The following is a 25,386-nucleotide window of genomic DNA, read 5'->3' as shown; positions in this document are numbered from 1 at the left end:
ATCACAGCAAATTTAGCAAAACTACTTTCTAGTGACCCAGTAGCTTCCAGAACCTAATGACAGTTGCAAGCTGTTGAATAGTCTCTAGTATGCCTGACATCCATTCTATTACAATGCTTTTGTTTACAAACTTTTCAGGGAGGTACATATCTACTAAAATGTGTGGAGAGCTAAGGCCTGCTGGGTAGGGGAGGAAGCAATTCAAGCATGAATAAAATATGACCCCTGCCTTCAGTGAAACTTGTGGTCTGGGAGGGAAGACTGGATAAAGCAGTTGAGGGTCAAGTGTCCGTTGTATGGTGAGCATGAAAAATCACCGAATTCTAGCTCTTAAACAAGACCAAGTTTTCTCCAGAAAACCCACATTAAAATTCCATTGTTTCTGCACGTGACATAATTACTCTTTAGTATTTACTAGTTATAATAGTAACGACTGATTTGTTGAATTTGTTTGAGAAAGTATAGCCAAAAACCCTTTAGAAACAGAACAAATTGTTTTCATGTGGGAAAAGAAGAAAAGGGATAGACAGATAGGAAAGGTGTGGACATTTTTTTTAAATAAAAAAAATTGTAAAAAGATTTATTTATTTATTTATTTATTTATTTATTTATTTATTTATTTATTTATTAAAGAGAGGGAGAGGGCATAAGCAGGGGGCAGTGGCAGGAAGAGCAGGCAGAGGGAGAAGCAGGCTCCCGCTGAGCAAGGAGCCCAGTGCGGGACCAACAGGATCTCAGGACCCCGGGAACATGACCTGAGCCAAAGGCAGACGCTTAACCCACTAAGCCATCCAGATGTCCCGGTGTGGACCTTTTTGTTGTCACAAGATGGGGGTATTTCTTGATGATGGGGAGTGCTAGCTTGAAGCATTAAGCATGAGGCTTTAGTGCCCAGCAACAAGGGGCTACTGCTGACAGAGAGGAGGGGCAAGAGTGAATATAATGAACACACTTAGTCTACTTCAGAGCACTGCCCATTCCTGGACTGGTATTAAATGCTTAAATGAGCGAATAAATACAATGCATATGTTTTCATTGAGGAAGCTGTGGAAGATAGTAGTTAATGTCCAGGTTTCAGGAGTCAGCCCATCACCTCTGTGAACTTGGGGATGTTACTTAAATTCTCTATGCCTCAGTTTTCCCATAAATAAAAAAAATGTTAATAGGATTTAATGAGAAAATGTAAATAAAGAGCTTAGAATAATGCCTTAGAATAATTAATAATTATTATAATTATTATATATATAATTATAATTAATTTTGGCATTATTATATCCGTAATAATTATTATCTGTGATACTCCCTTAATTTGTTCTTGAAGTTTCATAAGATGGTTGACCCTATCAAGCAATCCTGATACAAAGTAGGCAAATTCTAATGCCTTCCTCCAAGATGGCAAAACTGGAGCAAAGAGGTGAACATGACTTGCCCAAAGGCTCAGAGGCTGCTCCTAAAATGGGGAAGGAGGCCATTTAAGGCAGTGGTGATGGATTTCCCCAAAGACAAGGACTTAGTACACTTAGAGGCTGGAATTGGAATCCAGGCTGCACTACTTAATTCACCGTGTCATCTTGGGAAATTACCTGATTTCTCTGAGCCCTTAGGCCTTCATCTACCAAATGGAGATAATAAATATGCCCAGGGTTGTTAAAACTCAATAGTATGATGCATGAAAAGTGCATGTGGTCTGGGTTCAATAAAATCAGTTTCTCAAATTATTACCGTTACTATTATTGTTATAGCTACTATATGGCGCAGCAGGCAGTGCCTGTCTGGGATGCTGTGATGTGTTTTGGCTCACCACTATGCCCAAACGCCTGGCACAGTGCCTGGCACCCAGTAGACACTCAGAAAACGTTTATGGAATGAATGTCTATCATCTGAGGAAGGGAGGGCAGCCTACCACCGACTTTGCTTCCTAGCTTAGCCCTTGCCCCTCTTCCAAAGACCAAACAGCTTGTAGCCAAAGAGCCCAGGCACTTTTCGACAGCGGGCAGCACCCCATCTCGTCCCTGACGCCGCTGTCCCGGCTGCTGGAGGGCGCCCCGCCTGGACGTGCATCATTGTGTGAGCGGCTCTCTCCGAAGCCCTAATTTTTCTGGCTTGCGGTTTATTTACTTAAGCATTTACAGCTCCGGGGAGCAGAGGGGCTGTTTGAAGCGGGGTCAGGACCTAGGTCGCGGTTTGTATATATTTCGTGCCTCCCAATCTCAGCGCCGGCACGTCACAACACGGCTCCTTTAGTTGTGCACCGGAGAGGCTTGCGTTTCTCTACCTCCTGCGGGGTGAGGAAGGACACGCGCAGCTCGGGGTCTCTCAAGCGACTTGCCTGGGTCCCCGCCTGCGTGGACCGCCGCTCCGAGTTAGTTTTCTGTGCAAACCCAAGCAGGGTGGAGCAGATTAAATAAAGACAACCTCGCGTTTTTAATCCTTGACCGCAAACACTGGCGTTTTTGTGCCCTGGATTTCTGAAATTCTTGGCTCAAGGACTCAAGGCGCGGGGGGGAGCGTGGGTAACAGCTTGTAAAAACTTCCCAAAGCAGAAATCCGAGCTGCTCCCCGCCCCCCTCTCCCAGAGATACCTGGATTGAAGGGAAGGGGGGCAGCCGGAGGAGGAGCGTCCCCAAGGGTTAGGGGCGCCCCCCAGGGGTGACTTTGGGTCGCCGGCTCCAAGCCCTGCCACCTTTCTGCAAGAAGCCAGATTCGAAGCCCGGACGCCCCGCAGGACGCCCCTCCCCGTCCCCGCGCGCTTCTATTTAGAGCCCAGCCCGGAGCCCAGGGGATTCTGGGACTCGTAGTCCTTCCCCGCAGCCCCAGGCGCCGTCGCGACCTCGGACTTGGACTACATTGCCCAGGGAGCTTCCCGGCCTATATAAGCCGCCAGGAGCCGCTTCAAAGTGCAGTAACCATGTGGATCTGCTGCTGAAGCGTTTCCTCAAGCTCGCTGGGGTGGGAGGAGAGGAGGAGGTGGTGGTGGAGGAGGAGGAGGCAGAGGGTGGAGAGAGAGCGCACGCAGAGAGGAGGTGTGGGTGTTCCGTTTCCATCCTAACGGAATGAGCTCCCTCTTCGCGGACATGGGATTACCCAGCGGCTGCTAACCCCTCTCCTCGCCCTGCTCCCCCAAACCGGCGTGGCTCCCGGGCACCAAGGTAGCGGCTGGGGCCGGGCAGAGGGCGCGGGGAGTTGGTACTGTCCTCCCCGGGCGCCGAAGTTTTTGCCCCGCTCTCTGGGAGTTCTTGGTGGATTTGCATGCACTTGCATACGTTTGGGGGTTCTTTTACTGAGGGCATTTTGGGGGTGTTCATTTGAGGCTAAAAAAATTATCGATTCCAGTGACTGGCCTTGAGGGCTACCCATTCTGGACTGGAATGGCATTCCCCCAAGTTGGAAACTGTTGCAGCAGCTGCAGGAAATGGTTTTTTTTTTTGGGGGGGGGTGTGGGGGTGTCATATGTAAGTCCGCTCAAGGAAACAATCTTTTAAAAGTAGCCTTCGCTCGAGCTGCCTGGTTGAGAGAAAAATGCATGTGGGGGGGGGCAGTGGGGAGGGTTTTAAAAAACGGAAGAAAACCCGGGGAGCGGTGAGGGATGAAGTGTGGACGAACCTCACGCCCAATGAGGATGCGGGCTTCGGATACTTGGCCTAGGCTCCGGGAAACAAGTGCTTTGGGATCTGCCAAACACTTCCCTTAGTTCCAGCTCCCCCGGCACGTTCCAAGTTTTTGCGTGCCTAGTCTCACTTGTCAGTTACATACTGGAAATAAGTAAGCAAAGTTACCTGTAATCTTTGTGTAACTGATCCTCCAGCCTTCCTGTCTTGGTTGGGGAGGGGGGGGTCTCTCCAGGAAGGAGGTAAAGAAGGTGGAAGTTTGCAATTTGAAGCTTTTCTGTTAGGGGCTGGTCTTCGTGGTCTTATACTCAGTTTTCTTTTCTTTCTAAATACTTAGGAGCTGACTGCAGAGGAGCAGGATTCGCCCAGCTGGCGGGTTTTGGCAACAGAGTGCCTGACCTCGGTCAGGTGAGTGTGAAGCCTGAGAGCTGTAGTCAATAATGAGTTTTTGTTTTAAGTGTATTTTATGCCCCCTTTAAAGAGCCATGGAGATTAGGAGTAGAAAAGAAAAGCAAACTCCATGGCTTAGTGTCCAAAATTTGTCACTGCCTTCTCTGAGAGCTTTAGGGAGCATTTGAGATCCAGGGGGCAGTCCTGCCTAGCACTTTTGGCCAAGGCTCAGCCTTAAAGCAGCCTGAAGGTTTATGAGAGGAGGGGAAAAAGCCATTAAATGGAGCAATAAAAGGAATGCCCATTGGTGCCTGGCAGTGTGCTGATGATTTAAATTCTGAAGGATGCAGTACATTTCATCTGCCAAGATATGTAAGCAAAAATTAACTGCCTCTGTCTTTCAAAAATAGTCACTTTTTTCTTGCTGTAACATGTGTTCAATCAGAGTAGGTTGGATTGCAAGAAATGAAAGTGGTTGCTGGCGATTTGAAAGAATTAGTACTTTAAAAAGGGAAGTTAGTTCTTGAAGCATGAGAGAGTAGCATCCAGTCCTTGGCTTGAACCCGCCTGAATGTCACAGAATCTGATGAGTCCCTCTTGTTTAGGTGCTTATTGAGGAATATGAGTTGAGGGCAGCTTTTATCTGTAAAGATAAGCAGCTCCTTTCCACCCGTCTCCCCTCCCCCCAAACGCTCAGACTGCACTTTAAGAAAGGGAGGTTTTAACAGCTGCATCTACATTCCCACTGCTGCGGATTTGGCCATCGCAAGTTTTTTCTTCAGAAATGGCCAGGAACAGTGTAGGCAACAGGGTCATGGGTGGAGGGAGGACCAGGTCTTAGTAATTTCTTTAACCTTCTAAATATTTAGCTGTTCCCTGGGCTACAATCTTTGGGCTTTTTAAATTAGAAAATAAAAGGCAGACACTTCATTATAGTAATATAGTGCTTTTGTTTCCTGTTGATAAGATCCTTAGGAGTGCTGGTGGGGTGGGAAGCATTTTGATGTGTGGGGTGTAGTTCGTTCTTGGAGTCCTATTGACTTTCATGGCCATTTGGGCACTCAAAAGGCCAAGGAAAGGGTTAAGTTCCCCCTCTTTTGAGTAACTACGAACAAGAGAAACTGATCCGTAGACTTTTCTCCAACTTGTTGCTAAAAATAATACTGACACATTAACTACAGGTCCAGAGCCATATATCACAGAAACTCAGTGAGTCAGGTACAGGTGAAGAAGCTGAGGTGTTGAGAGTAAGAACGCTTGCCCAGTGGCTGGTGCACAGTGGAAGCAAGGTATAACTCCAGGTTGTGGGACTGTATTGTGTTCCACAAATGCATTTAAGCTGGGGGGAAGAGGTGAAGGGAGAAGCTAGGAAAAATGGTAAACTTACTTCTGTTAATGAAATAACTCTTGTGCATGTCCCACCGGTGATGAATGAATAATATTTACCTTGATTTAAGAAGGAAACGATGTAGCTGTAGGTGTGGGGTAAGAGTGTAGCTATTTGAGGAGGTATTAGAGGTTATATTGACTTTGTTTTAGAAAGCTGTATGCTGAAAGCCTGAATGAGGAGAATAAACGAAACCAAACCACACCACAAGGAACAATGTCTAAGTTCAGCATTAGGTTCCTCTCATAACTGAAATCCATCTTGATCATCTACATCAAGGCAACTGAGCAGGTTAAAAGAATCAGATATTTCTCAGTCTGAGTAATTTGATAGGTTAAATTGCAGTGAGTCTAAACTGTGAAGTATCGGTATCTTTTCATATACTCTTCAGTTTGGTTTGTGGCCGGTTGTGCAGGACACTTTTACGTTTCTTTTTTTTCCTTGTGTGTGCATGCGTGCATGTGTATGTGTGTTGTAAGTACAGTCTGTTCTTTAATTCAAATCAGAACAGAATATACTATCAAGATTTCCTTCTTACCAGGCAGGGAAAGTTCTTCATGCTCTAAATGAGTTACTCCTGGCCTCCACTTTGAGACCTATGAAAGTGTTGGGGGTTGACAATAGTATTATCCATTTTTAAACAAAGTGGTTGCCTTTTGGAGGGAATTTGGCATCTTTTCTTTATGAATGAGAGATGGAATGGTTGCTTAGAAAAAAGGAAAGATGAACCCAACAAGATAAATCTCTTGCCTTTGTCCACAAAATATTTTCAAGTAGGGAAGACCAGGGTATCAGAGATAGAAATGAAACTTCTGATCCAATGGTATACAACTAGCTGACGTCTAGACAACAAAAGTTGCATAGCTTTTTAGCTCATTTATAATGATCTCGTGGAAATTCTGATTTCTTGGAAAGCAGCTGTTAAATAACCAAAATGAAACAACAGACACCAAATATGTACAACAGAAAACAAAAACAACAACAACAAAAATAAAAATAGGGCTGAGGTTAGGTTTCTAGGTCAAGCTGTCCTTGGATACATCTAATTAAGGAGTCTACACAAGGCCAGTGTCCCATCTTGTTTACTGTTCGTTTGATCTTTTAAAATAAAACGCATTTGCAGGCTCTTTATTAACTGGAAATGAATGCAATTTTTTAATTTACTTTTGCTGTTTTAAGCTTTTGCACTGCTCTTTGGATGAAATCAGTTAAGGCTTGAAGTCAGTGACATGAATGACATAATTTTTGTGATTCTGACCAATTTTTATAGTGTCTCTGGTTTGAGTTTATTGCTAATGAGCATGAGCTGAAAATGTGACTAAAAGCATCACCTGTGGAGCTGTTCCTCCTATTGAACCATGGCTAGGGTCTTCCCTCAGCTGGACACAGTTTAAGGCATTTGGTGTGATAAATCTCTTTATGATTGTCTAATACCTGCTAACGTTGTTACTATCCAAGTGTTTATTCCTTCATTCAACAATTTCTTGAGCACCTACTATGTGCTGGGATATGTTCAGAGGCTTCAATCCTAGTAGGGGGAAGCCGGCATTATAAATAAGGATATATTATTGTATAACAGGTAGCTAGTGCTACAGAGAAAAAGAAAGCAAAGTAAAGGGGAACAGGAAATAACAAATGTTGGTGAGGATCTGGAGAAAGTGGAACTCTCATGTCCTGTTGTTAGGAATGTAAAATGGTGTGGTCACTGCAGAAGACAGTATGGCGATTCCTCAAAAAACGAAACAGAATTACCAAATGATCCAGTAATTCCACTTCTGGGTATATAACCAAAAGAATTGAAAGCAGGGATTCAACCGATATTTGGACATTCGTGTTCATAGTAGCATTATTTACAGTAGCCAAAAGGTGGAAACAACCCATGTGTCCACTGATAGATGAATGGATAACCAAAAAGTGGTACATTCATATAATGGAATGTTAGTCAGCCTTAAAAAGGAATGAAATTGTTATTATACACGTTACAAGATGGGTGAAGGCTGAAAACATTATGCTAAGTGAAATAAGCCATACATAAAGAGGACAAGTAGAATGGTGCTTGCCAGGGGCTGGGGCAGTGCGGAGTTTAATGGGTACAGAGTTTCATCTGGGGAAGATGAAAGAATTCTGGAAAAGGGATGGTAGTGTTCGTGGCTCAACTATGTGAATGAACTTAGTGCCAATGAATTTTACACTTAAAAATGATTAAAATGGCAAATTTTATCTTGTGTTCATGTATTTTACCACATTAAAGAAATGACAACAAAACAGCGTAAAGGGGATAATGGAGTATTCAGGAGGGGATCTGGAATCAGGGAAGGGCTCTCTAATAGGGTGCATCTGAGCAGAGAGCTGAGGGAAGTGAGAAGTTAGCCTTATAAGTATCTGGCAGAGAAGAACATTCCAAAGGGCTAAAGCAGAAAGTGTCAAGGCGCTGAGACGCTGAGACGGGAGCAGGTTCAACAGGTTAGGGAAAGGCCAGGAGGCCAGGTTGGTTGCAGCTGAGGGAGAGTGCTAGGCGTTCAGGTGGGAGAGGCAGTCAGGGTCAGAGAGTGCAGGAGCCCGGTTTTTGCAGGTCAGCCATACTGTATTTCCCTGAGCTTTTCTTAACTTTTTCAGAACTCTTAGCCTTGAGCTACGTTGTCCTTTCTGAGGAGACTGGTGAGGCTGGCAAGATCACCTACCAGATTGGAACTTGATTAGGGGTCCAACCCAGATTTCTGGACTGTCTGTGAATCACATGGTTTACCTGGGATTGTAGTCCTCTTTAGTAGGAAGGGACTATTCTTTGATGAATAGGTGAACCTGCATTTGGTTTGGATAATGAATTTTAAGAACCTAATGATATTCCAGGTGGTTTTTCTTCAACACAAACTTTGTGTACTTTGCTGCCACCCATGTCTGTCAGGTCTCATTCTACAGATTTACACAAGGAGAACTCACGCTCTGCTGTCTAGCATCATCCTTGGGGGATACGAAGTTCCACATAAGTGATTCTCTCCTATAAGTGAAGTGGACCCCTTTGTGTGTACAAATTTCTAATGTACATACATGTTGTTACTTAATTGCATACGATAAGCATATTCAATTAAAGTAAAACAGTAGGAAATAAAGATAAGCAACAAAACCAAACCAGTCACCCCCAGTCCCACCATCCAAGGTGAGGGTTTCAGACCCCTCCCGTGTATACATATGTAAAAATTATGTGTCTGTTTAAATTTCATAAAAAAGGACTCATACAGTACTTCCAAGTTTGGTACCTTGCTGTTTGCACTCGATCCTGAGCCTCTGTTCTTGTTAATAGACATCTGTCTTCTTTTTTCTGAAGGCGTCTGTACCTTTGATGAGATTGCATTTGAGTGGTGACATGTATGGAATCACTAGGGTAAAAAAAATTATTCAGGTTTCATCACCGTTACAGAATCCAAGTTTTCTCATTCAGTTTATTACGGTTTTTTAAAGAAAACTGAATGGAAGGTAATGCACTCTTCAAAAGTTAGCTATCTTATTACAGGGATAAAGCCGAGTGATCATTTATTTCTGTACAGAATTTCTTATTTCTTCTTCAGGGTAACCTAATTCTGTGAGGTAAGTAGGGCCAGGTATTCTTTTCTGTTTGCTTGCCCGTAAAAGGAAAACTTCACTGTAGAAAATTTGAAATAGGTATAATAGTGAGATCTTAGTTTAATAAACCCTTCTTTACTCATCACCCGCCCTGCACGGTTATCAATCCATGACTCTTCTGTGTTCACCTGTATTCTGATACGCTCTCTCCTCTCCTCTTGGGTGAGAGTTGGAAACAAATACCAGGCATACCAGTTCATCTGTCCTTTAGTATGTATCTCTAGTATTGGGATTAAAAAAAAATCATAATATTCTTATCCATCTCAAGGAAAGAAAGACAAATTTTTTAATTGAGTCTATGTTCTCACTTCCTTCCAACATGTATAAGTACATATGTACACATACATACATATGATATATATACATCTAGACTCATACAATAATAATATATATGCATATCTAACAGTTAGTTTGAATTAGGATCCAGATAAGGTCAATACATTACAAAAGGTTGATGTGTCTTTTAATCTGTATTTTTCCTCTACACCTCTTTTTTCCCCCATGCATTTTATGGTTGTTACTGAAGAAACTGGATGATCTATTTGCCCATAGTTGAGATTTTGCTCACTGCATCTGTGTGGTATAGTTGAACATGTTCCTCTGTTCCCTGTATATATCATATCTGGTTGTTAAATATAGAGGTTTGATCAGAATCAGGGTTTTTTGGAGGGGTGTGCACTTGTATTTTTTTGAACTTTTTTCAGGGGAGTGTGTGATATGTGTGGGTATGTCTTCTTGTGATATTAGCAACCATTGATGCTCATTTCCCTAATCCATTAGTTCATTTGGACTTGCAGAACTCCTGTTTTTCTTTCTTCATTCATTAGCTGAACTATTTCATAAAAAGAAATTTCCCTCCACTAAGTTTTTGTTCCCTGTATGTAGTTCATGTAAGAAAGACAGGATCTGTACTTAAATTTCTTTCTGTATTTTACCAGTGTTCAGAAATAACCAGTTGATTCCCTGCCATTTTTGGTGGTCACAACTAGGGAGAGGATGCTATGGGCATCCAATGGAGGCAGGCTGGGGAAGCTGATAAATAGGCTGCAATGCATTGCATAGCCCTTCCACAACAAGGAATTATCCATTTCACAGTAACAGCCAAGCTACTGTGAGAAACTCTTGTACTAAGATGACCAATTGGTTTTTTTGTTAGTATCTTTATGAACTGGCAGATTTAAACTTATTTTATGTTTCTCTTTGTGTAGCTGTCCTTCTTAATGATCAACGTGCCAATTTTTGCTCAGCAAGAGAAAGGCTATTCAAATTGGTTCAAAAACCACAACCCTAGTAGTCTTCGATAGCTTTCTTGATGTTGATATGAGCAAATGTTCCAGGCTCATCTTCTATATTTCTTGTCACAAACCGGGAATCAGCCCTTTCTCCAAGGAGCCATAGTTCTTTTGAGTGGGAAATGGTGTTTAGAAACCTCTCCTCAGGGTCAGGTAGGTATTCTTATTCTCTTCGTACAGGTCAGAAAACAAATCAAAATGAAGAAATTTTTTTTTTAAAGATTGTATTTATTTATTTGACAGAGAGTGACAGCTAGAGAGGGAACACAAGCACGGGGAGCCGGAGAGGGAGAAAGAAACAGGCTCCCCGCTGAGCAGGGGCTCAATCCTAGGACCCCGGGATTATGACCTGAGCCGAAGCAGACGCTTAACGACTGAGCCACCCAGGCACCCCAAAAATGAAGAAAACTTAAAACCTGAATGCTTTCAGTGAAAGTATTTTCAAAACGTAGTCAACACATCTTTGCCTTTTAAAAGAGGTTTCTGAAAGTACTCAAAACTTTTCACTTTGATATCAGTTACAGCCTTAGTATACTGGTGCTAAGATACAGTAGTACTCCCCAGATGAGCAGGAATGTTACTCTGGTTCTACATCCATGTTTTTCATGCTGTATGGCAGCCCATTATGAGGTCCTGAAATCAGTTTAGTGGGCCTCCGTCAGCAGTTCCTTAATGAAGTAGCTTGGTATAGCAAATGTCAAAGTGCATTGTATGGATATTTGCAAGAAACTGTGTACATTGCCACAAACTCTTCCACCCCCATTCTCTGTCTCTCTCTCACACACAGTGAACTGGGTTGTAAGTTTACTGTATTTCTTACTGTGGGTTGCAGTCCAAAGTTTGAGAAACATTGTTCTACGTCTTTATTCCTCTATTCGTGGTCATCAGACTAGCATCATGGGCTTCACAGTGAGCTTGTTAGAAATACAGACTCTGAGGCCCCACCCCGACCCACTGAATCAGAACCTGCATTTTAGCACAATCCCCATGGGATTCATGCACACTCGAAAGTATGAGAACCTCTATACCGAACCCCCGGTGCTTTTTCTGTACTTGTCTTATTTTTACGGTTATTTTTTCCTGGCTGGCTCTCACCTGTCAACACTGACCTTTGTACTTGCCCCTAGCAGGCTTTTCATTTTCAGTGAAGTGGAAAGATAGGGGAAGTCACCCACTGAAGGTGAGCGTGTAGGCCTGGCAGACTCTTCTTTAACAAGAATGGGAACGTTCATGCTTTCATCTGGGGATTCTTTTACTGGTAGTTTCAGATAGAGGTAGAAACCAAACGATATATGTAAAACCTACTTAAAGTTGGGAAGTCACAGGTACGGACAAGGCTGTGTTTGAACACGATGTCATCAGACACTTTGAGAGAGTTAGGTTTTATCATGTTTTGTGACCTGTCCGATTAGCAGAACTCATGGACTGCTTGATAGAATGTTGCTCATCAGAAAAAGATGGACGTAAGAAAAAACATCACTAACCTCCAAGCTCCTTGTTGTTTATTTGCATTTCAGGAGGAGCTTTGTCTGGGGAGGGATTTTGTTTTGCAGAAACAGTTTCAAAACGTTACTGTGTGCATATTTCTGAATAGAAAAAGCTGATACAACACCTAGACTTAGGGATGTTCATGGATTTGCCTTGGTGTGTCTGCGCGTGTGACCGTGACTGCTTCTGTATCTTTGCCCACGGGCTGTCTGCCCGCCATCGCTGTCCGCATCCCCACCCCGTCGGTATCCACCTTGCCAAATTCTTCTGTTCCCAACCCAATGCTCGCTTCCTCTTCTGGAAAGCCTTTCCTGATCATTTGAAAATCTTTGTGATTTGAAACTCCCCAGCACTTCCTATCTATTTTCCTCACGGGCCTTTTTGATTTTTAACGTACAGATGGACCTGGCAAGTAGTCAAGTGTCCACCAACCATTTGTCGAATGAAGTTACTTATCTCCATGTGTTGTTTCCCCTTGAAGGACGTAGGCTGCTTGTCCGAAGAATCTAATTTTTTGTACAGCTCTCCTGATTAAATATTTCTTGCATTGGCGGTTTGTTTTGAAAAGCCCCTTTAGCTGTGGAGTGCGGGCCGCGTGGACATGTGTCAAGCAGCTGCTTTTGATACCTTGGGAGATGTTGCTCGATCAGTTCTTTGGAGGGCATGAGGTGTGGGAAATTGTTGAGTGTTAGTAGAAGGGAGCAGAGGTTAATAATCAGGTAGTGAAACGAAGCTGCTCTCAGGTTGTAATGGTATTGCCCTGCCGAACCGCAGGATGGGGACCCCGGGTGACTGAGTGTTGACTGCCTCTTGGGTGCGGGCAAAACATGTCACATCTGTGCTTCTGTTTCCTCCTCTGAGGAACAGGTATAAAAATACCTGCTTTGGGTCATTGCTGCCAAGTTGTAGAATAATAAATGCGTGCAAAGAGCCTTAGAGAGTAAAACAAAACAAACCCCTGTCCTAGAGGAGTGGTTCTCAAGCGGCGGGGGGGATCTTGCTCCACAGGGACTTTTGGCAATGTCTGGAGACTTTTTGGTCCCAGCCGAGGGAGAGTGGGTGCTCCTGGCATCTAGCAGGTAGAGGTCAAGGATATTGCTACACAAGCCGCGATACACAGGAAGTGTCCTCCTCAGCAAGGAATTACCTGCCCCCAGATGTCAATGGCCCTGAGGTTGAGAAACCCTGTCCTAGAGTGATTTGCCCAGACTGAGTGAGACTTTTCTCTCTCTCTGAGGATATTAACCTAATTTGATTTGCTGGGTTTTTTTGTTTTGTTTTGTTTTGTTTTTGTGGTTCAGGTTGTGAACAGAGGGGTGTCTCTTTGGGCTGGGGCCGACTTTAACGTTTTAATAAAATAAATACCACTCCTCCCCTTCATGCCCCAAGTACTGGCGTTGGTTTCTGGAGCCCTGTGGTCTATTAGCTTTGGCCACTACGTGGCTGTGTGGCCTACAAGAAGTCATTCAGGTTTTGTTGTTGTTGTTTGCTCTTTCCACCTATAAAATGAGGAATTTTGGCTAGATGATCTCTACCCACCAAATATAAAAGTTTCTGACTGGCAGCTTTGAGCTTTTGATTGGCTTCTCCTATGTTGGCCTTGAAGAATAGGAAACATGAGAGCACATGTCAGAATTGATATCTTTTCTCTAAAATAACCATGTAGATAATGTACCTGTTTGGAGAATAGGTTATTTAGTGGGCATATTTGTGAAAAGGCAAGTAGGTTTATCTGTGTGTGTGTGTGTGTGTGTGTGTGTGTATCTCTTGTGTGTCTAATGAGCAACATTTAAACTGGAGAATTGCTGTGAACTACAGGTTTACAACTGCTGTTTCTGAGATGGTCATAGAGGGCCCTGCTTAAAGTTGAAACTTCTGAGTTGGTGACTTCCTTTGGGACTGTCTGAAAACGAAAGCAGAATGCAATTTTCTATCCTCCGAGAGAAGTGCTTTTTGCAGTAGAATAAATTATCCCTTGATGGGGACACACTGCGTTTCTGAGGACAGTCTGATCAACCACCAATTGAACAAGAAGGCAAGGAGGGGGCTGCACGTAATTGTGTATGGGGGTGGGAAGGGGAAAGCCGCTGGCCGGGTGGCCAACTCAAAAATATTGTGTTGCTCATCCTTGTTTCACAATAAAGATGATATCGTCAAGAGTCTTTGCTCAAAGGAAGTTCCAAAATTAACTGTGAGAGTACCTAGTCATAGAAGCGAAGACCGTTGTAAAGAGAACCTCTTTCCTTGTCTTGGAAGAGTCAACTGTAAATGTGGTCGATTTTCTCTTCCCTGTATTTACAGCCATATTACCATATATGTACCTGGGTGAGGGCATCTTAAGGAGGCTTGTACTCCTCTAGAAGGAGCGTCCTTGGCCTCCAGCCAGGAGATCGATCAAATGCCTGCAACTCTTCCTTTTTCTGTGCACACTCTTGTTTTCCCTCTGAAAGGCCTTGTGGTTTGCCTGGCTTTGCCCTCGGGGGGCTGCTAGCCCTGAAAGTAAAGTGTTGCTTTTTTTGTGTTGGCGGCAGCTATGGCCCCTAGGTCTCATCCATGTTTTTGGGGGACCAGCTGCTGATGGCGTCCTGAATCTCCAGGCGCTTTTAAGTCTTCATGCATGAGCCCTCTCCTTGCTGCCTAGCTTTAAAGGAAGCCTTTTGATTTTATTCTTTTTCAACAAGCATTTTTTAAGCAAGCAGCAGTAAAACCAGCACTAAGTCTTTGGCAAGGGCCGTCTGTTTTTTAGGAGGTGGAGGTGATGTGGATATGCCAAGAAAGAACAGAGAAGACCGATGGGTTTCCACTGGCTACATTTTTTAGCAGAAGAATGACTTTCCAAGTGCACTGTGCTTTGAGGCCAAGTGGCAAAACTCACTGACTGAAGGGTAGACCCAGAAGGAGCTATGAAAGTGGGATTCAGTCATTCATTCTTCACCTGGTTGTACTTTGGTGGCCTGGGTCTTACTGGGAATAGTGGGGAGAACATTCTGCTGGAGTTGGCACTGACACATTCAGATAAATGCATCTCACAGTGTGTCCCTTGTCTATATCTACTCATCGTGTGGACTTGCTGGTTGATAGGGTTAATCCTCAACTGATCGTAAACCCTTGAAGGTTTAATAAAAGTAGTTTAGGAGAGTTGAAAATACAGCAAACTAGCCAATAAGAATAATCACAGCAAACTGAAGTGTTTCCAGTGTTTTACTTCCTATGTGCTAGGTAAGCCCATTATTTTCTTTTACACATTTAATCCTCAACACAACTTTATGAGGCAAGCTCTCATGATCCCCATTCTGCTGGTGAGGAAACAGTTCCAGAAAGAGTAAGTAACTTGGTCAAGGTTATAAACTTCCTGTCACACTTAGACTAAAAGGCAGACTTTTTACGCTGGCTTGGGAAGTCCCACTGGCCCTGGTTTCTCTCTTCTCTGACCTTACCCCGCACTTTCTTCGTTTCCCATTAATGCTCCAGACGTTGTGGCTGGCTTTCTGTTTCTTGAACTTGCCAAGTTCTTTTCTGCCGTAGGGCCTTTGTACTAGCTGTTGGCTCTGCCTAAAATGCTCTTCCGCCTGATTTTTTTGCATGACTGCCTCTGTCTTGACTTTTAGGTCTTAGCTTAAATGTCTCAACTTGCACTCTCTGACCAGCCAAAAGTGAGTTGTCACACGGTCATATCATCCAGTTTTAATTCTCTGACTAGTACTTAACACTACCTGATTTGTCTTGCCTGTAAACAAACTCTCTCCCTCACGAGAATATAGGCATCATGAGAACTGGGAGCTTGACTGTCTTCTTTTTACTTATATCCTGTACACCTGGACTAGGGATAGCACATAGTAGGTATTCAATGAGTGTGAATAAAAAGGCAGTTTCAAATCAGGAGGCCCTTTTTAAAGTCCTGCATGTTGTATGTTTTGTATTTTAATCCTGTTCTGTCCAATTTTTCCTATTAATGCAGTATGAGTCTTAAGCACACAGCCAGTGCCAAACCAAAACTTATAACCAAAAATTTATAGTAGCATTTTTTCAAACTTTTGGGTCTCAGGAACTCTTGACATGCTTAGAAATTATTGAGGACCCCAAAGAACTTCAGTTGATGTAAGTTATATCAATCTGTATTTATCTCATTAGAATTTAATACCAAGAAAATGAACACTAAGACAACACAAAAAATAAGCCAGTCACACATTAATGCAGTAACATTTTTTTTAAAGGTGAGGGGATGGGCAGAGGGAGAGGGAGAATCTTAAGCAGTCCCCACACCCAGCCTGGAGCCCAATGTGGGGCTTGAACTCAAGACCCGGAGATTGTAACCTGAGCTGAAACCAAGAACCTACTGAGCCACTCATGTGCCCAGTAACATTTTAAAAAATGAACAATAGCTATATTTTCCAAAAAAAAAAAAAAAATTAGAGAGTGGCATTGTTTTACATCATTGCAAATTGCTGGCGATTTGGCTTAATGGAAGACAGCTGGAGTCACATATCCCATATTCCCTGTTTCTTTCTGCCTTCAGTCTCTTGAGACATCACATGTCCTGCAGCCTCTGGAAAACTCCATTGTCATGTTGAGAGATGGAGTGAAAAGGTAGATAGTGCATTGGTGTTATTGTGAAAATAGGACTTTGAAGATCCTCTGAAAGGGTGTTGGGAGCTCCCAGGGATCCCTGGGGTGTCATTGAGAGCCACTAGCTTATAGGATAGCTAGGTAATTTAAAAGGTGGGTGGTGATAGGGAACAGGTGAGTGATGGAGAAGTTGAAGGCTTAGGTAGCAGGATGCAACTGATTATCCCTAAGTCTGGATTTTGTTTAAAAATATACTCATGGGGATGCATTTAAGCTGTTTCTGGGGTAAACAAAAAAAAAAAAAAAAAAAGAAAGAAAGAAAAAAGAAAAATTGCTTCCCAGCTAAAGCACCTCCTGAATTACAAAGGACACTGAAAACTTGGAAGCTAGTGGTACTTGTCTTATGTTCATCTTTTTCAGATGGGCAAGATTATACCAAGCATTCTAGAAGTTCTGCAATGGGATGGGTCATTAAAAAATAATAAAGCGTGGGTTCTTCTCCATGTCTGAGAATAGTAGCTTCAAATATAACTCCCTTTATAGCTGTTACTCTACAACCCTTACTTAGTTCTCCTTGTAGCTTTTGGACTCAGATGGAGTTATGTCTTATAATAGAAATTAGATTATTGCAAACAGTGCTTTATTGGTCTCAGGCTCTGTCACATCTGGTGTTAAAGACATCAAAGTGGAAGCTGTTAAAAATAGATGAGATATTCCCTGCTAGCCAACTGTTTAAGAAAGGCAAATGATTACAATCCAGGCCTCTGGGGGAGTATTTTGAATGTCTTGAGTGATGTATATAAGAGTGTCAAAGCTAAGATAATTGGGTGGTCAAATGCTGGAGAACTTGGAGCTCAGGGAATGAATGGTGCACTGGGTGGATTGGGGGCAGGTGTAACGGGGGGTCCTAAGTTCCTGACACCAGTGCTTAAAAGAACCTAATTTAAGGGCAGTGTCAGTGGGGCTTTTTTCCCCTGAATTACAGCCCCAAGGGTCAGGTGGCTTTATCTTAAATAAAGGAGACTTGGTTTTGTGTGTCAATGAAAATCTTCCGGTCAGAATATTTGGGCCCCTGGCTCTGGGGTCTATAAGCTGGTATAAATAAAGCTTCTGATTTCCTCCCTTACCTGTCTAGGTTACGTGATACCTTAGGTAACTTCTTGGTTAATGAAAGTGTTCTAATTTCATCTCATTTCAGGAGTTGCTAACTTTTAAATTCTGAATTGTGTGTAGGCGAGAATTGAGATTTTTTTTTTTTTTTAGAAAAACGAATATAATGCAATTAGTTCAGTGCGTGCAGGAGAAATAGATGGGAAAAATTACAATAAGTGAGTTTTCTGCCACAGTCAAAGCTTTTAGCAAAAAGAAGAAAAAATTCAAAACCTATCCCGATGCTTGAAATGAATATACTTCTTTTTCAGTGAGGCTGTGATTTAGCCTTTCTTAACACCAAAGTGGAAGAGGTTCTAAATATTGAATTACTTCTTTGAAGAGGTTTCCACCTCACCCCCTCCCTTCCTCCCACAGGGGCCTGGTCTGATGTTAGAAGTGGGAGTGGAGTTGAGGTCTGGCAGTCTTGGTGAGTTTGGGGGCCAAAAAGCAACAATACCTTGGATGACCTATGCAAGTGTCACGCACCTCCTAGGCTTCCAGAGGATTGAGACCTTTCTGGGACCTGTGTTTATTTGGATGTGTTTCCAACGGTGTCAACAAAGTAAGAAGCATATACCAAGTAGAATAACGGACAAGTTATGGGCAGAAGTGAGTGAAGGCTTTGGAGGATAAAAGGGAACTCATTCAAAAATACAAAAATGAGTATTTAGTAAGGGCCATGTATTGGGCTGAGCACTTTGTGTGGAGTATTTGTTTTACCCCTCACAGCGACCCTGAGAGATAGGAAAAGTTCCCTCCTCCCCTTTCTTTTTAATTGGATGATGGAGCTGAAGTTCAGAGAAGTTATGTCAGTTTCTTAAGTACATGAAGCTGGAATTCAGGCTCAGGTGTTCTGAGTCTGTTTCTAGCCTTTTTGGACATACATGGACTGATCAGTGGGGTAGGGGTACTTTTTGCCAGGGACAGAAGTTAGATACTTTGTTTCTGGCTCCCAAATTTCTCATAGAAATCTGTTGAAAAGGCCTAACAGAGCTCTGTTCTCTATCCTTGCTCCAACAGTATAAACTCAATTTTCGTTAGTTTTAGGAAAACACCCAAAAATACTTTACATTCTTTTAGGTAACAGCTAAGTTGACACAATTACATGGGGCCCAAATCTGCTTCTCACATCCCAGGCACAGTATGAGGCACTGGGATTTGGTAGGAAAGAAGAATTCTGCTGTCCTGTCCTCATGGGCTGACAGTCCAGTGGGGAAGACAAGTTAAGAAGCAAACCAGTGAATAATCAATTTTCGGACAGTGGTAGTGCCTTAGGGTAATGAGGGTACCATGTGGAGAAGAATGTCAGGCAGCAGTCACAGCTTGTCCAAAGGCACTTGGCACGTTGGGGGATCTGGAGAAAGTTCATTGTGGCCAGAGTGTAGAAGGCAGATGGAGAGTACAGAGAGATGAGGAGGGGGAAGTAGGCAAGGACCAGATCATGAGGACTCCCAAAGAGATTTTGGAATGTTTTAAGCAGATGAGGACATGGTCTGATTTATGTGTCTAAAAGATCATGCTTGTGGGGGGGGGTGTCATGCTGGCTGTATGTGTAGAACAGATCGAGGGGCAAAGAAGGATTCAGAGAGAGTCTTCATGTAGCCCAGTTGAGAAATAATCCTGGCTGACATTTGGATGGGGGCAGAAGAGTTAAAAAGAATTGGAGGATTCAAGAGATAGACTAAAACTTGAAATCAGTAAGATTTGATGCCCAGACTTAATTATTTGCGAAGTATTTACCGGCATCTACCATGTGCTAGGCATTGGTGATTGGAATAAAATGGTATGCAAAACAGATCCCCAGAGTAACCGATCTTGGCTTTGACTAGGACAGGGGGAGGGATAGAAAAGAGCATGGGCAAAGGCCCTGTGGCAGGGATAAGGAGCGGGAAGACAGGAGGTGCTGCAGGCTTTGAGGTGGTAGATGACATGGGTAGGGAGAAAGGGAAACAGATTGGGCAGACAGGTGAGTTCTTTCTGGTACATTGAGATACTGTCAGTATCCAGGAGCTGAATCCCAGTAGCTGTTGGCCATGAGGTACAGATTTAGGAATCATACAGAAGTCACAGGAGTCAGCAGAGGGGACAAGATGACTGGAGAGGGTGTAGAAAAGGCAAAGAGCAACACAGATTCTGAGAAGAGAGATTTGGAGTAGCTCTCGTTTCTGTTCTCCAAGGATCTGTCTGAATTTGTGTGTTTTTATTCCCACCCTTCTTTTGAGTAGACTCCCATGTCCCTTTTCGTAACACGTTGCTCAGGGAGTGGTTTCAGTGGGCAGAGAACTGAAGCTGAGCCAGCAGGCAGCTTGAGGTGCAGCAAACTGCCGCCCTCTCAGGGCAGCGTAATCCTCCTGTCTCTGCCCTGGTCAAACCACTCCGGGCCAATCCCATTTTAAGAGGTGCATCAGCTTGTCGGAGCAGCGCTGGGAGGTGGTGGGGGTACATAATAGCCTTCGCGCACTGCACGCCTACTTCCTGCAGGTGCTTTCCTGAGTTGTTGCTACGCATGCTCTTACCAAACCTCCTGACAGCCTGTTGAGGGAGCTACTCTTACTATCCCCGTTTATGGGTGGGGGAAAGTGAGGTTTGGGAAAGTTAGAGAACTGGCCGCAAGTCCTACAGCGACGACGTGGCAGAGCTAGAGTTCCCTGGCTCTCCGACTCTGGAGCCTCCGCTCCTGCGGCACTTGGGTAAGGAACGCTCTTGAGGCCGGGCCACATCAGGAGCTAGGGAGGGTGGGGATGCTCTCAAACAGAAGCAAAGTCCTTAGGAGATTAGAGAGCATTCACATTTTGAGAGGTTTCTGAGCATCACAGATCAGTAGCAAAAGTTCTGGGGGGTGGTTTCTCTGGCGGGGGTGGGGGGCACTTGGGGAGAAGGGAGGACACAGGGATATTTTCTAACTGGGCTCTCTGAACCTGGAATTGTTGCCTGAACCATTTGAACCATTGCCTGAACCTTTGAACCCTGGAGCACTGCTGGATGTTTAAGCAGAAGCGAGGCCATCTCTAGGAGACATGGTAGGGGGATTCCATTATTGGGGCAAGAGATGGAATTACATGCTTCATAGGTTGCCTCCAACCTTTATGCTATGATTCTGTATATTTGGAAAGCCCAGAATGCTCTGTGGTTGGAAATTGAGCATAATTCCATACGGTTCAGGTTTTTCTGAACAGGTGAATTAGGATAATTATTTTCCCTAAAGTAAAATATATTGTCACAGATCAACCAGGAGTTCATTTGTTAGGCTACCCACCTGACTTTTTTTTTTTTTTTTTTAAGATTTATTTTTGTATTTGAGGGAGAGAGAGAAAGCAGGAGCAGGGATGGGGGTGAGGGGAGGGGCAGAGGGAGAGGGAGAAGCAGATTCCCCACTGAATGAGGAGCCTGATGCAAGGCTCAATCCCAGGACTCTGATATCATGACCTGAGCAGAAGTCAGATGCTCAACCAACTGAGCCACCCAGGTATACCACCCCCCGACTTTAAACAGAGGATCCTTTCCTTTGCTGAGGTTAAATTTTGAAGCCCTAGACACTTCCTAAATTCCACTTCATCTCACTAAAAAATAATAAATAGCCAGCACCGAGGAGTGAAGCCTACCAGTCTCTGTACCAAGCCCTTTACGTGCATGTACTGTTTCATCTGCTGTGCTAGAGAAACACTGTCTAGACATCTGTTTCAGCGACCCCCTGCAGGCAATATTGAGTGCATCACTCCAGAACACGGAGTTGTGTCTGCTTCTTTCCATGAAGAGCCTGGAATCCTTCAGTCAGGTAACCAGGTGGTGAGGAAAGTTAAGAAAACCGGGGTCACACAGCTATTTCCTGGCCTGGCCTGCACTGGGGCCAAATGGTCCAAAGGACAGAGTTAGTCACACTAGACGAGGCCCTCCTGAGCTGCAGTCCCCTACCCAGCTCTCCCCTGCATCCTTCGGGGAGGCCAGAGTGTGAAGATGCCAATTTGGTGTGACTCAAAATTCAAACAGAACTTGTTTTCCAAGAATCAGTCCCAGAACTACGTTGACTTCCTGACCCTTTATGATCGGTCTTTTAAATATAAGCACATAAGGGAAATATTAGTGCCCTTAGTGTTTTCCAAGAATCAGTCCCAGAACTACGTTGACTTCCTGACCCTTTATGATCGGTCTTTTAAATATAAGCACATAAGGGAAATATTTGTGCCGCTTTTTGGGATGTTGTTTAAAACATTGGTTTGCCTGTGGGCATTAGGAAGAAATGACAAAATGATAGACTCAATTCTGGAGAGTGGAACTTGGCTGGCAAATTGTCCCTTTGCAAATGATTTGTGTGTCTTTCCACGCGGTCTGCAGATGCTGACTGTTCTGTTTGAGAATGTGTTCTCCTGTGCTGTCTTTCTCTAGGTGTAAGTTCAGGTTAAGCGAAATGGTCTTTCTCTTGCCAGGTCTGGGTTGTTAGGAGAGATGGGTTTTTCCTTGTGGATTCTCACAAGCAGTGAACTGAGGTTCATTTTCAGTTCCTTTTCAGCACCTGGCGCTCCTGCTAAGTAGGAGAAATGCTTCCCTAGGTTTCCTGATGATCATTGCTGCACAATTTTAACAGAAAGCAAACCTGGCACCCAGAAAGCAATTTCAGGAGAGAATGCTTTTCCACGCCATTACAGCTCTTGTGGCTTTGCAGGTGAATGATTTCTAGCCAGGGAACTTGAGCAAAGACACTGGAAAAATTTAAGGGGCTCTGGATTTGGAGGAGAGATCCTGGGAAGATCTGGGTTACCCTGGGCAGATGCCTGATGAAACCATGGGGAGTTAGCTGGGGTCCACATGAGCGCACTGTCTTCCCACATAACTGAGCTTGGTGTGTGTTTGTTTTTTATTTTTATGTCTGTCTGTCTGTCCCTTTTTTTTGAGAGGGGAGAAGCAAACGGGGAGAGGAAGAATCTTAAGCGGGCTCTAGGCCCAACACGGAGCCTGATGCAGGGCTCAGTCTCATGACCCTGATCTCATGAACTGAACTGAAAATTAAGTTGGACATTTAACTGACTGAGCCACCCAAGCGCCCCTAACATTGTTTTTTAAATGTCAAATTACTTTTTTATAATTGGCTCCCACTCCTCAATATTTATGGCCCTCAGGAGAGCTATTCCTATGAGTCATGTCAATGTTTTTGTTGATACGTGTGTGTGTGTGTGTGTGTGTGTGTGTGTGTGTGTGTGTGTGTGTAATGATCTCTGGGCTGTGGAGAGATTTCCTGGAACTTACAAGCCCTTTCTAGGACTGCCCCTAACTAGCTGTGTGTATTCCTGACGGGGTTCTCACCCGGCCTACGCCGCATTATTCCTCCCTGCATTGACATGGGTTGGGACCAGGTGCTAAGATCCTTTCTCCCCTGCAAGTGTTTGGGTGAAGGAGAAAAAAGGAAAGAAATTGAAACAGCGTTTGGGTGAAGTGGGTACAGTTGTTGAATTTTTAAAAGGCCACTAGAGCTTTGTGGTATTTGTTACTAGGTTTCCTTTTATTAATTTTGTTGCTTTGGTACCTCGGCACAGGCACTGCCAGACCCAAGTTTTACACCAGGTGTTTCCTTCTGCCTTCACATTGCCTGAGGCAGATTGAGTATGTTAATGTTAATGTTTTATAAGTCAGACTTTCCAACTCCTTAATCACTGCAAAGTTGTTGGCTGACTTCCCTGTAGTCTTTAGATTCACTGTTCATTATCGAGGGTCCTCAATTTGTAGAATCAGATTTGGGTGTGGTTGTGTTAGAAACCAGCGTTATTGTGGTTGGAATATCCTGAAATAAATGATATATGGAAAAAAATGTTGTTGCATATGTCCTTGCTTGGCTCATTTAAGTGCCTGCCTGTCACACACTCATTTAAATTTGACTTTTAAGTAGGGCGCTTTGGAAAATTGAGCTAAGCCAACACTCAGTGACTTTCCCCCCCCCCTGAGCATTTCTTTCCCTCTAATAATGTTGCATATTTTACTTTGTCTAGGCTTTTCGAGAAAGACATGTCTGACAAGATGTCTAGTTTCCTACATATTGGAGACATTTGTTCTCTGTACGCGGAAGGATCGACAAATGGATTTATTAGCACCTTGGGGTAAGAGCACCTGATTTCTTGTGTGGCAGGATTTCTTTAAGACCTCTTAATGCCAGCTTAAAAACTGATTTTTCTAAGATAAGAATGTTAGCATTTGACTTTGGTTTTTCCAGGGGCAGTTGGAATCATGATACCAAATCTCATGTTAGCCAAGCTTACCTCTGACACAAAAATACTGTTTTCTTGTAAGTCCTGGAAGAGCAAAAATCTAATTAATTAGGACTCTTGTAATTCAGAATTTATTATTATTTCCTATTCCTTAAAAAGGAGAAAAGTACAAAGTCTATGGGATAAAATTTTAGGGTTATTTTTTACAGACCCCAAAGAAGTGCTTTTTAGCTTTCATAAAAGCTCTCATTTTCATATGCTGAGTTAGTTGTCATTTAAGCAAAGACCAGAACTTCTCTGATGCTTATCTCTCTTCTTTGAAGCAGAACCTTGCCTATTTTAAATTGCAGTGTGCATTTGAAAGTTATATATTGCACAAAGTTCTGTAAATCAGATTTTTGTTCTTTTGTGCTTTCTTCAGTTTTTACCCAACTTTTGAGAGAGTTAGTACAGTCCACAATGTCTTTATTTGATTATCTTCTCCCTTCCCCTCCTCCCATTGTCGAGAAGAGGAAAGGAGAAGTGAAATAGCCCCAAAGGCAGAAAGAAGCAGAAGGGAGAATCAAGATGGTTAACCTCAGAAGACACACGAATGGTCTAGATTGTCTTTGTGTAGAAAGGAGGAGTTAGGCCTCTGGGTGGAATTGTTGAATTTGGCAGGAGGTGATCTCAAATGGGGGAAAGGAAAGCCAACAGCTTCTCTAAGAACCTTGTTCTTAGAGCAGCCAGAGCCTTTCTTTTAATCATAGCTATTATTTAAAGCATGCTTGGTCTCTGGTATTTGTGCAGAATGAGTACGCTCGGGCTCTCATTCAGGTCACTCCAGCCTCAAGGACCAAATTATTTCGGATATAGAAGTATAGCTCAATTGGACCTCACTGTATAAGAATTTTGTTTTCAAAAGTCATCTGATAGAAAGCAGTCATCCATGACTTTGTGATCACCAAATCCAGTGACTGTTTCTCAGTCCTTATCTTTTTTTTTTTTTTTTTTTTTTTTTTAACCTCTCTACACTTAAGACCCACTGTTCATAATTTATCTTCCTTGGGTTTTGGCAGAGGCCCTTTGCTGCTTGTGCCTCTCTGATTGTCCCTTTTTTCTTCTTGGCTGCTTCCTTTTTCTTTCCCTCATGGTGGAATCTTCCATCCTCTTCTTCTTTTTCAGGAGGGACAGTGATGATAATAAATAGCGGGGGTCACCACTTCTGTGAGTCCTATGGATGTTTATAGCACGGTGCTAAGGACTGTCCATACATAATGCCGTTAATTCCCAAACACATCTTTACAGTGAGCGCTATTATTATTGCTCTTTGTGGAGGCAAAACCTCTGAGCTTCAGAGAGGTGAGGTTACCCGCCCAAGGTTTCACAGCTGTGAGCTCTCCAGGCTCCAGGACCAGTGCTCCTAACAGTTGCCCCTGGCAGGGTAGACTTTCCATTCCCCATCTCCCCTGCCATCCGTCTCTGGCAGAATTGGCTCACCACCCTCCTCACTGTTTGCTCATAGCTCTTATCTGGCTGCCTTGTGAAACCTCAACCCCACCTTATGCCTCGTCTTTTCTCTGTGGTCCCGATTCCTTGTAATAGTGCCGTTGTCCCTCCAGTCACCCAGGCTCATTTCCAGTCGGTCACTGAGCCCACTTGGCGCAGCCCCTGAAATCTTTCGCTTCGTCCTCTTCTTCCAGAGCATC

General features: G+C 43.5%; 1 protein-coding gene across 5 annotated transcripts in view; it reads left to right on the top strand.

Moving 5' to 3' along the window:
* The first annotated feature begins 2,940 nt into the window (after positions 1-2,940).
* Positions 2,941-25,386, top strand: part of ITPR1 (inositol 1,4,5-trisphosphate receptor type 1) — a 321,669-nt gene continuing 299,223 nt past the window's right edge. For 2 of the 5 annotated variants that reach the window (XM_087866841.1, XM_087866840.1), the window contains exons 1-3: positions 2,942-3,149; positions 3,946-4,016; positions 23,483-23,590. In XM_087866841.1, coding sequence (XP_087722967.1) covers positions 23,499-23,590 — 92 coding nt within the window. In that variant the 5' untranslated portion in view covers positions 2,942-3,149; positions 3,946-4,016; positions 23,483-23,498. Of the gene's footprint in view, positions 3,150-3,945; positions 4,017-23,482; positions 23,591-25,386 lie in introns of all 5 variants that reach the window. The other 3 variants (XM_045808123.2, XM_045808122.2, XM_045808124.2) reach the window with 2 other exon arrangements.

The sequence above is a fragment of the Ursus americanus genome, chromosome 14, assembly GCF_024610735.1.
Source record: "Ursus americanus isolate L20-20 chromosome 14, mUrsAme1.1.p, whole genome shotgun sequence".
Lineage (NCBI taxonomy): Eukaryota > Metazoa > Chordata > Mammalia > Carnivora > Ursidae > Ursus > Ursus americanus.
Note: the sequence above shows the minus strand (reverse complement) of the source record. Positions and strands in the feature narration are given on the sequence as shown.